The sequence below is a fragment of the Dendrobates tinctorius genome, unplaced genomic scaffold (genome assembly GCF_039654945.1).
Source record: "Dendrobates tinctorius isolate UK_male_01 unplaced genomic scaffold, ASM3965494v1 ptg000030l, whole genome shotgun sequence".
Classification (NCBI taxonomy): Eukaryota; Metazoa; Chordata; class Amphibia; order Anura; family Dendrobatidae; genus Dendrobates; species Dendrobates tinctorius.
The window spans coordinates 30,613,728-30,626,071 of NW_027361698.1; the positions used below are offsets into that span (position 1 = coordinate 30,613,728).

Here is a 12,344-nt window from a genome sequence, read left to right on the forward strand (position 1 = left end):
GCACCCCCTGGTAGAGGTTGTGTGCTACTCCACTGCAGTAGGTATTACAGTTAATCATTGAAAAAAAGAATAAAAACGATGTGTATTTTCTTGCACTATGCACTCTCAGGTACCTTTTTCCTCATCTCTTAAACTACAGAGGGGGGTACTGTCATGATCCAGTTAGGGGTTTGTTTTTGATTATTCTCTCCCCGGGATGGGGTTAATCTTGCCTGCCACATTTTGGTATCTGTCCGGCCATTTCAGTCCGCTGTTACCTGGAAGCAGCGTCAGTCATAGTTTCTGCCTCTGGATTGAGCAGCTGACACCGTTATACCATGATTTGTCTTCTTCCCATTTACCTAGGTCCCATTCCTGTTTTCCCCTGTGACTTCGCTCGTCGTAGTACTCGCTCTCTGTGTTGTGACCTCTTGGTATTTGACTCAGCTTGTCTTTGATCTGTTTGACTGTCTTCCGTCTCTGGCTTTCCTGCTCCCGACCGTCTCTAACTTCTTTGGCTTGTTTCTGAACACGTGTATTGCTGTGACCTCTGGTACTTCATTCCCTCTCTGTTGCTAACCTGGCTTTTCTGATGACTCTTCCACCATCTAGTGGCTCCTGCCTGCTGCTCTGTGGTTTCACTGTGAGTATACCTATTTTCCTTCACCCGCACCCCATGGTAGAGGTTGTGTGCTACTGCGCTGCAGTAGGTATTACAGTTAATCATTGAAAAAAAGAATAAAAACGATGTGTATTTTCTTGCACTATGCATGAAATTAGTGTGCAGAAAAATCAGGTTAAAAGTGAACATAGGAATTATTGCCTGTACATGTATAACATGCATTATCCAGATTCCACATTTATGTACTATAAACTGAAGTATGTCGAGAGATAGATAAATAGAATATGGGTGAATAAACTACACTTTCAACTGGAATGCTATTTGAGAGGTGGACGCTCTCTATATACCAAATTTTTCTTTTTGAACTGGAAACACAATATAATCTTGGTTGCAGACTGGGATATGATTTTAAAAAATGCCTCTCCATTGCAAGCATATTAGCATCAAAAGTATTTTGCATCTAATAAGTTAAGTCCAAGTGGGTGTTATCACATAGTTTTCACTTGGGGCGTTTACCTCTCCCTGTATGATGCAATCATAACTTAGAACAGGCTCTTCAATGTATGATATTTAATTATTTCATTACTCTTATGTCTGATTTGCTTAAGAAACATGTACTTACTCTGCAGTTAGATCAGGGTTGACATTCTGTCCCACTCAGGAGTAACCTGCCTGTTCTGGACTCCTCCTTTGAGAGATATAATGACATATACTCTCACTGCAAAGAAAGTATAAGCTGCTTTAAGCACAGCAGACATTACTGAAACATTTCCATACAGGCAATGTGGGGTAAGGGGCAGTACAGCAGAATTTATCATATCATGGCAACAGGAGAGCGGATCAAAAGGTTTGTAATGGGAAACAGCTATTCTCAGGTGTGCTGTCCTTACCCCACAGAGACCTTATCTGAAAAGATCAAGTTATGTGGGCTTCCTAACTATGAAGTTAGACCAGGAAATCATGGTTGTTTGACAGTATACATCTCACATACTTAGAATGCTGCTCTAAGCTATAGAGCGATGCGTTCTTCAAATTCCAGTGTCTTGCTGCCTGCTTATGATTGCTCAACAGGATACAAGGGGAAGGAGTACACGCCCTCAATATAAACTATCTGACAAAACCTTGAAATTAACAAAAATTAACTCATTAGGTGCCAAATGATTAAATAATAATTAAAAAAAAATAAAAAACAAACATTTTATTCTGTTCTACATCATGTGTCCAATTGAACATGAAAAATTTGGTGAAAGGCCTTCTTTAGCTTTCAGCATTCCTTCTAACTAAAGTGACACATGCTATAACTGTGCAGTTTAGGTAATTTAATTAAAGTGCATTTTTTAGACGGATGATCCAGGAATGTATAATATCCGTCAATATCTGATGGACATTGTCTTCTTTTCACTACAATATTGTTGGTATTGGTGATTATATTTCAGTTTGTCCAATGTTGCCTAAAAGCTTTTATTGAAAAAAAAAAGACATGGATACATGTATCCATTCCTATTAATGCATCTTACTTTAAAAACACTTGCAGATGTCATAGCATGATCAGTTCACAAAGCACTATTTTTGTGCAGGAAAACAGCCTTATGCTGTAGGATTCAGAGTAACATCTGATTATTTTTCTTAACTGCGCTGGTTTTCAGTTAGCAGAACTGGTTGATTAGCTGATTTTCCGGTTTTAAGCTTGCAAAGATCTTCAGAGAGTATCAAATGTCAACTCTCGAGATCCCTTTGGCTACTGAAACCAAATGAACCACGTAAGATACTCTATTTAATAAGAAAATAAATATACCAGTCAATTTATTAATGTAGGTCTCATGTGAAGAGTGGGGCAAAATTTGGGAAGGAACTGGCAATGAAAATGATGACTGCTGTCCAACAGCAACTTGTGATCTAACCGCCTACCTCACCTATGCTTTATATTTCTAAATACACCCAAGGAAAATAAGCAAACTGTTGGCTCAACTTTAGAATTTTGAATAAGTTACTGCCCTACATACTTTATTTTCTGTAAAAGGAAAATTGCAATAGTTTCAAGGCAGTTGAAAATTAATGGACTACACAGTAGATAAAGACTTGGTTATGCCAGGGGAAAATGGAGACCTAGGGTGTGTGCACACATTGCGGATTCTGCTGCGGAATTTTCCACTCGGATTTGTCTAAATCCACAGATTAATCCGCAGGTCAAAAGACCTGCGGTTTATCTGCGGATTTATTGCGGATTAGCCTGCGGTTTTCCTTTGCGGTTTGACACCTGTCATGGAGCAGGTGCCAATCCGCTGCAGAATCCGCACAAAGAATTGACATGCTGCGGATTTAAATCCGCAGCAAATCCGCGAGGAAAATTCTGCACCGTGGGCACTGTGGTTTTCAATTTACATAGACTAAAAAGGTACTGTACAACGCAGCCGAAATTGCTGCGGATCCGCAGGGCCAAATCCGCTGCGGATCCGCAGCAGAATCCACAATGGGTGCACACACCCTTAGCAGGAATATTATAAACAGTAGGAAGGTGACTAGGAATTGATTGAATGTTTGTTGGCAAACTTAAGAAATCACCTAAAATTAAAATAAAAAATTTTAACTTCAGATGATGGACATACTGTATGTTATGAAGTAGTAACTTGAACAGAGGTCAGCCTCCAGAAGAGCTATTATCGGGTAATAAATAAAAAGCGTCATTAAGAATGCATTCAGAAATGATAGGGCAATAGTAGAGTGCTGACAGGACCATAAATTATAATAAAAAAGTATTTTGTAGTATAAGGTCAAGTCAGTATGTAAAAGGCATGTTAAAACGTAAACATATTCCAAAAACCTACAACATGTGAAAGTTTATATCTCCCATTTTCCCGTTAGGTAAATTAAATCTAAAATGGAAAAAAACATTATAGCTCTGTGTCCGCTTATAAAGGTCCAAACTAGTAAGACTATTACGTTAATTTCTTGAGCAGTGAACACCATAAAAGAAATAAATAGAATAATACACAGATCTATACGTTATCACCTTCCAGTGGGTAGGTAATACCTAGTTTAGACTTGAAAACTCATTTCATAATTTGTTCTCTTATACTGTAGATCCTGAGGTCAATCCAGTTTAGTCTGAAAAAACTCATTTAATGATATATTCCCCTGCACGTATTGAAGCTAATCTTTTACAGCTTTTTTCTTTTCTGTCTCTGTGCATTTTTCAGTGACATTCAGGACACATTCAGACGTCCAATGTTCATGTACGAGTACTATCTGTGGTTTTATGGATAAAACTTGTACCTATGATAGTCTATGAGACGATTCACATGTCCATGATTATTCGTGGACTAAGCTGTTTGCGGAAAAATAATGGAGACATGTCCGATTTTGAACGGAGATTCAAATGAAAATTGACAATGCAAGTCTACGGGTCCATATTAAAATAGGGATGGCACTTGGACTGTCACATAGGAGAAGGTGGAGAAACTTTTTTTTGTCTCCAAGTACGAGAAAATCATATGACACTTGGACCAAGTATGAACAAAATAAATGGTCAGTTTTTCTCGTACATGAGAAAAACAGATGTCTGGATGAGGCCTCATTTTGTATTAAACAAAAAAGATGAATGCTGGAAGTAATAGCAAATATATTAGAAAAAAACAACTTTTTCTTTTGGTTATTATGGTTTTGTGGATACCTAATATATATAAGTTATTTACAAAATATATAAAAAATATATTTTTTCACACTATTTGGGAGTATTTATTTTTGTTGCATTTTTATTCAACTTTACTTTTGAGTGTTATGTAATTATTTACATAATTTGCTCTCCAAAATGTCATAAAAGATCTCTGGCAGTGATGACTTTTTGTTAATTTGAGCATGTTTTCACTGTTGCTTGGGCATTTATAGGAGCCCAATTTACAGGAGAAAAAGACGCAAGTCCTGTGTAGAGCTGACTGGGATCTACTAGGACCCAGCACCTTCTGTATATGGACATATACAGTTGAAACCTGAAGTTTACATACACTATATAAAAAGACACATATGCATGTTTTTCTCAATATCTGTTGATACAGTACTTGTTTCACTGTGGATATTGACACAATCTTACCAGCTTCCGCCATCATCTTCACAAGGTATTTTGCTTTTGTTCTTGAGTTGATATGCACATGTCAGACCAAAGCACATTCATCTCTGGGATACATAACCCGTCTACTTCCTGAACAGTATGATGACTGGACATTCCCATCTTGTTTGTACATGAGTATAATTGTACAGATGAACAAGGCACCTTCAGGTATCTTGAAATTGTACCCAAGGAGAAGCCAGATTTGTGCAAGTCCATAATTCTCTTCCTTATATCTTGGCTCATTTCTTTAGACTTTCCCATGTAGCTACACAAAGAAGCAGTGTGTTTCAGGTGTGCATTAAAATACATCCTCAGGTGTGTCTCTAATTAACACAGATCGTGACAATAAAACTATCAGAAGCTTCCAAACACATAACATCGTCATATGGGCAGTCTAGAATTGTTTAAAGGCATAGAAATCTTAGTGTATGTAAACTTTTTACTCTGCAGTAAATAATAAAAATGCCTTAAAACATTATTCTGGCATTTGGTAAATATTAATAATTATGGTAATCCTAATTGTCCTAAAATGGGAAAGGTTTATTCTGATTTCATATAAAATATTGAGAAAAACATGCATGTGTGTCTTTTTATATAGTGTATGTAAACTTCTGGTTTCAATTATATACTCCCAACTCCCAATAGTTAAATCAGCTGAACGCTAAAAGCCAGCAAAAAGAGAGGGCCGAGGTAAGGACACGACCTACTCCTTGTAGATTGTGTGGATGGGGACTTCCCACACAGCACAGCATTTGGTTGTTTTCTGATGAAGAGTATAGATTAACCCCTTAGTGACAAAGCCAATTTGGTACTTTATGACAAAGCCAATTTTTACAATTCTGACCACTGTCAGTTTATGAGGTTATAGCTCTGGAGAGCTTCAACGTATCCCACTGATTCTAAGATATTTTTTGTGACAAAAATGGAAACAAATTTGTTTTTTTAATTTTATTTTTAGCTTTAATTTTAGTATTTTTAGCTAACTAAGGGGGTGATAAGGAGGGGTTTCATATACTATTTTTTTATTTTGATAACTGTGATAGGGTTTATAACAGTGATCAAATTGAACCAATAGGAAAAATTTACTATTGTTGCCGGGTGCCAGCCGGCAGATCTCGGCAAGTGCACTGTGCATGCGCCTGCCATTTTCTCTCGGAAGAAGACGCCGGAGGCCCGGGAGACTTCAAAGGAGGTTGCAGGGACACCGGAGGTACCAGGGGAGGATTGGGGAACCTTATTTCTCTCTGTGCGATCATATCAGAGGAGAGAGAAAGTAAATGGAAAATTTGAATTTTTTTTGCGATTGCCGTTATACCGTTAATACCGACGATCGCAACACTGGGGTCGGTAAAAACTGACCCGAATCATGTTTTCTGGGGTCTTGGCTACCCTGAGTAGCTGAGACCCTGGAGAAATTCCAAATTCCAACTCTGGGGGGTGCTATACCCTTATTCCTCAGTGCCTTGGCGCTGTGGCATAAGTACCCTTAACTGCCGCCGTTAAAAGGCGTATCGGCGGTCGTTAAGGGGTTAAGTTACTAGAAAAAAAACAGTTACATAGAAGAGAATATACTTATCTTAAGATTTAATGACAGTCCCCGAAAAAATAGAAAAAGAGACTTTTTTTGTCATACACTATGGAAAAACTATGAACAAGGCAAACAGGCCTTATATCCTATAGATATGAGTATGTATCTAATTTGCTCATCCACTCACAGAACATACCATGCACATTTTCTTTGTGCTTTTTCAGGGCATCTTTGCTTCTAAATTTCTTCCCACAACTATCAGACTTGCATATAAATCTGACATCTCCTTTACAAGCCTCTCTGTGTTGATCAAAACTGTAATGAAAATAATGGTTGATTAAAAATGTGAAGAATTGGGTAAAATTGTACAATTTATAATTCAAGCATGCCTTATAACATTGGTCTTCAACCTGTACTTTTCAGGTATGGGAAAGCCACAAGCCCTGGCATGCTAGGAGTTGTAGCGTTACAACAGCTATAGAGTCACAGGTAAGAGACCACTGTCATATATTATAAACACAAATTAACACGTGCATTACCTAAATAGGAGGTAAGGAGGAACTTCTTTTTCTTGGTTAGATGTCGAAAAAAGAACAAGAAGAAACTTGAAAGCAGGCATGCAAAAAGGGAAGCCAGAAATTAGACAGCAGTTCAGTAATTCAAACACAAAACCTCAACGCTGAGCCGAAGAAGGTATTGCAAACGGAACACTGATAACTCCCTGAAGTGTCTCCGGAGACGATACTTTCTGAGCACTGAAGTACACTAAAGAAAAGAGAACAGTTTAGAGTCTAGAATGCAACAGCAAAACGCTGTATATCGATCTTATGTTCAACTTTCACACAAATGTCATATTAAAAGATGACCCTTAGAAACAAGTAGGGTTTCTATCATAAAACGTGGTGGAATACCTCTACAGTATACAATCCCTTTCTGATAGTTTAGGATGTTCCCGCTAAATCTTTCTAGCCATCACATGGGACAGTTAGGGACCTGACAAAGGATGTCCTCACATGCTTTTGAACACATTCTTTGAATTCACGAGTAAAGCCTTAATGCATAACCTGACCACATCAATATCAATACAGAGCCCCAATGATCCAACATATGCCAAAAGAGTAGCCTTTTAGCATGCATTGGAAATATTGGCATATCCTAGGGATTATTCATCACCTTCTATGATGGGAATACACATTTACACCCTGGAAACTATAGGTTACATGGCAATATCTGTGTTTCTCAAATACATTAATATACTGACAACGTGATCTATAAAGGAAAATATTTTACTTCGTATTTTTTCTTTCACTCCTAATTGTACTGCCGTCATTGAGTGATTAAAAATGTTGTTAGTATATTATATATTATCTGTCAAATTGTAAGCACACAAGTGCCTACTATATTATCTCAATTTGCCAAGAGCACTGGAGAGTATATTTAAAGGTGTTTATAATTGGAGGTCTACTGTCCAGTTCTCTCAATTATATGCAAGAGCACAGAGGCGCTAACAAAGAGTAAATCTCTCTTTTAAGGACCAGGCTTATCAGTGCATTACAAGTGAAGTCTATCGTTTTCAATAGAATAGAAGACTTGCTGTAGAGTGTATAGCTGATTTTGGAGATAACATCACCAAGACATCTTGAGGTATCATTGTCCAACCTCTCCAGTAAGAAACAACTGGATGAAGCAGAAAACCATTTAAAAATATGTGCTACAGTTTTCCAAATTTTTGTCATATTTGCATCATTGAGGATAGGGTGTAAATTTAAATAAAAGAAATAAAATTTAAACTCTAATTTAGATAACAGATGCATATTAGAGGGAACCTTATTTGAGGTCACATTCTCTCCGAAATGTCGAAGCATCGATCTTTATAAAATGAGGTTGGTTTTGCACATATAAGAATACTTTCAAGAATATCTATAACAACACTGATAATGAAGCATCAAGAAGAAAGAATTATGAAAGAATAAAAATCTCAGGATCAATGATATGCAAATTACGAATAAGTCGAAAAATGTTCAGAATCTCTCAATTTAATCAGTATCAAGTATGAGCACCACACCCAGAATTATTCACACTTACACATCTTTCATGCTATCAATGAGGTTATTAATTTTGCCCGAAAAATGTTCTGCCATGTTGAATGCATTTGGGCATACAAATCATCAAACTCCACTGCTGGCAGTTTCCTATCCAATTGCTAACCAATAACGTTCCAGATGTGCATGAGACAAAAATTCTGTATGCCATGATAGAAAGTATAGGCCATGTATGCTGCTCATAGTAGCATGAGCAATGATAAAATGGCTTGGTAAAATGGCTCCTGCGATACTTTCATATAATTTACAGCTATAAATAAATTTTTTTAAAAATGGCTCTTGTAAGAAGTAGAGTTAAAAAAGGGTAAAAAAGAAAACTGGCTGTGGAGGGAAGGGGTCAATGGTACACTGTTTAAGTATTGATAAATGTTATGCTCTTTATAGACGGAAGGTGCATTCTGTGGTGGGCTCAAGAAACTACAGTTTGATAAAGCAAATACTAGCACGACATAGATTTAAAATTGATGTTACAGCTGCATAAATCCAGAAAGACCACATTATCAATGTGGCTAAAGACAAATACTGTACAATCAAATAATATATATATATATATATATCAACATTCTCTGCAAGTTAAATTTCAAGAAACACTATACTGTATATCAACTTACATTATCTTATAAAATGTATACAATCTTGTCATTTATATACTACTGAGAATATGCGTGCTCCCATTCTGGCTCACAAGAGGCTAATAACTTGGGCAAATCAGGCAGCTGTCTCAGATATTCTACCAGCTACTGAGACCCATTTCCAAATTTACCTCAATTGTATCTTTAAAAAAAATTCGACAAATCTACAAATATGTACAAATGAAAAATTTCTACAAATCAACAAATAAATTCCAAGATAAATACATCGGAATTCCGGTGTAAGTCTCATAAAAAATGTATTATGTGATTCAGAAACTTTCTGCTCCTTAGACAAAAATAGGCATGGTTATGGCTTATGAGGACATATGCTTGGTCTAAAGCGTGACACGATTCACCAAAAAATAAATTTCTGTCACAAAGTCAGCCAACTATAAAAATAGTGTAATCATTAAAATTAGAGCGGCACAAGAGACTAGTCGGACAGGTGACTTCTCCCCGCCCACTGCCGGTGACTGATAGGTTTCTCTTTGCCTGCATGTCTATGGAGAGACCTATCACTCCAAGGCAGCAAGTGGAGAGAAGAAAACAGAGACCCATCTGTCCAACCAGTCTCTTGTACGCCTAGGTCCCTAATGGGTATTAAAATATGTTATTCTCTGCAATGAAGCAGTGTTCAGAGTCAAATATTCATTGCTAAAATCATACAGTCAGTGTCTGGTAAAATTCACCAGATTTATCACAGTTGTTTATGCTGTTTTTTTTTTTCCTGGGTAGCACTGATACCTATGAGTCTATTGGGCTGTTCACTTGTCAGATTTTTCCCCTCGGACTGAGTGATCCTTGCAAAATCATGGAAACATGTCCGAAATTGATTGACAATCAGCAATTCAAGTTGTAGGAAAACCACGTAGGCTAGGGTTAAATCCTAACACAATAGGTCTCAAAGGTTGCAATGTGTGACCAAACCAGATCCACACTATTCCATGTGGGATATAAAAACTATGTGGCTGTGTGTTCTATGAGTTCCAGAGAAAGTGAACCCCTACTATTAGTGTTTGAATGAGGGTATCAAGTCGCAAAGTGCACAGATGATTATATTTTAAAGACTGAATGTCCTGGGTAAAGGCAGCTACATCACTGCAAACAAAGTCAGAAAGCATGGAGGAGCTTGCTAAGCAACTGGTCCAGGCCAATCTGCAGTTGCAGCAGCAGACACAACAGGAAACCAACAAATCTCTAATCCAGCAATTTTAGCATTAGCAACAACCACAGCAGCATCAGAAGCAGATGGTTCACTTAGCAGAAACTATCCGTGTCAAGGAGACAGCACCTTCCGCCAGCCCAAGTGACATATCCGTCGAAGGCTAAAAGTATGGGAAGACTTGCAGAAAATGAATCTGGATTATGAAATTGAGGCTTTCTTGACTCTAAGAGTGGGGCAGACAGGGAGAAACTGCCTCCAAAGCAATAGGCACAAGTCCTAGTTCCGTACCTTCCTGGGAAACCACAGAAAGTGTACTATGACCTTGCACTGCAAGATGCCAAGGAGTACTATAGCTGAAGGCAGAGGCTATGGCATGTTTGGGCATAATCCTGGAAGTCAGGGCACAGCAGGCAAACACCTCTGGCACTCCCACAGGAACAAGGTTCATCGGTCCCAGATATTCGATCTGTTACATCTGGTGCAAAAATTGCCGCAGCCAAAGGTATGCTCTATGGCACAGTACTTGGAAAGATTGGTAGTGGACCAGTTTATTCACCCACTACCTCAATCCATGCAAAGCTGGGTTGCCCAAGGAGTTCCTCAAAATGGAGCTCCTCAGCAATTAAGGGAGCCTGAGGTCACCTTTACAGAATCCCCATAAGAAAGGGTGATTGACACCACAGTCATCTAGTACGGTACAGGGGCGTTCTGGGCTATTTGTGTTTTGATTGATGGCTCAGCAGTCCAATCTGAGACTGGTAAGTGTTGAGCTTTTGTCAAGTGTTCCCTGTTCCTTTTGATTATTCATCTCCTTATCTTGGCTGTCAGTCCCAGATAGCTGTTAGGCATAGATTGAGATAGGTGTGGTTTGTTTCTCTGTGCCTTGTGCTTTGCTTGTAGATCTATTGCTGCCAGACCTTGGACCTTGTTCTGACCATCTGTTTGCCTAGCCCCTTTTTTTCTGATCCACTATCTTCCTGATACTCTGACCTCAGACATTTACCTGACTTTACCTCTGTCTTTTCTCTCTGTTTATGATGTACCCTCCCAGTTCTTGACCTTGGAACCCTTGACTACACTGACTCATGGCTTGTCTGTGAAAAGTGACTCAGTATCACACTCCTTGCTTCTTATCCCAGTCAGAAGCCTCACAGGGGCAGAAACTTTGTCCTGTTCCAAAAACATGGTGGCTGGAAAATGGTACCTAAAAATCGGGGCAGGTTCTTGCAGTTACTAAGTTACTCTTTTGTCATTAAGCATGCGCCTTACACTCAGATAAATTTATAACCCTGTAGGATTCCTAAGACCCACATGGAGAACTGGTCTTCTGTAGATGCTATGGATTGGCAGACAGTGCTCAAGTGCTCAGCCCCCTTGCATTGGGAAGAGATGGGTGTGAGTAGAAAAACCAGGTAGGCAAGGGCACAATAGGTCCTGATTAGCTGAAGTGGATAGCTATGACTAGAACCAATTAATCTAATGACTAGGGTAAGCTGAGCAGAGTGGGTTGTGTTGGAGTTGAAGATAGACAAGCCAGAATAGCTGAGAAGAATCTGCACAGACCGTGTGCACCAAACTGCAAGCATCACTGGTTGCTATGGTCAGTAGCTATTTTGTGCAACCGAACTGAAACTAGATCTGCCGTTTCTGAATTGTCAGCATCTACATTATTTAATTAGTGCCTAGATAAGTCTAAGGATTTTATGCTTATGGTTTTCTTTTTGGTACTGTAAAACTAGTGGAATTAACACTATTCAGTGTGTGATATAAAAGCTATTTGGCTTTGTGTTGTAAGTGGCTATTGACTTTCTACAAAGTCTATGGTTCAGTGAAAGAATCTGACATCATTTGGATGTCATCTGTGTGAGGTCCGTTTTTTCACTGACATATAGGAGAAGGTGGAGAAACTTTTATTTCTCAGTGAAAAAAACTGATGGAACTCTTACTAAACTGATGAAAATCTGATAAATCTCTAATGAAAATTACAGATGAAACTTGGTACGTTTTACTTGCACGTAGGTGGGGGCTTTAATGGATACCATCTTTTGCTCATCATTTTTTTACACAAAGGACCCTTTTTTTCACACCCTCCCAACATGATTCCTTCCCTAGTATAAGAACATCATAGAAAACTAATGACAAAACCGATCCCATTGTTTTCAATTACAATAGTTTTATGGTTTTATACTGTTATCAATGGTAACATCATAT

The 12,344-nt window shown here is 38.3% G+C and overlaps 1 protein-coding gene across 1 annotated transcript in view; it reads right to left on the bottom strand.

The window, feature by feature from the left end:
• PRDM5 (PR/SET domain 5) overlaps positions 1 to 12,344 on the bottom strand; it is a 462,601-nt gene that overhangs the window by 328,499 nt on the left and 121,758 nt on the right. Inside the window, exons 7-8 of the mRNA XM_073571995.1 lie at positions 6,907 to 6,999; positions 6,431 to 6,549 (exon numbers count right to left, since the gene is read on the bottom strand). Coding sequence (XP_073428096.1) covers positions 6,431 to 6,549; positions 6,907 to 6,999 — 212 coding nt within the window. The remainder of the gene's footprint in view (positions 1 to 6,430; positions 6,550 to 6,906; positions 7,000 to 12,344) is intronic.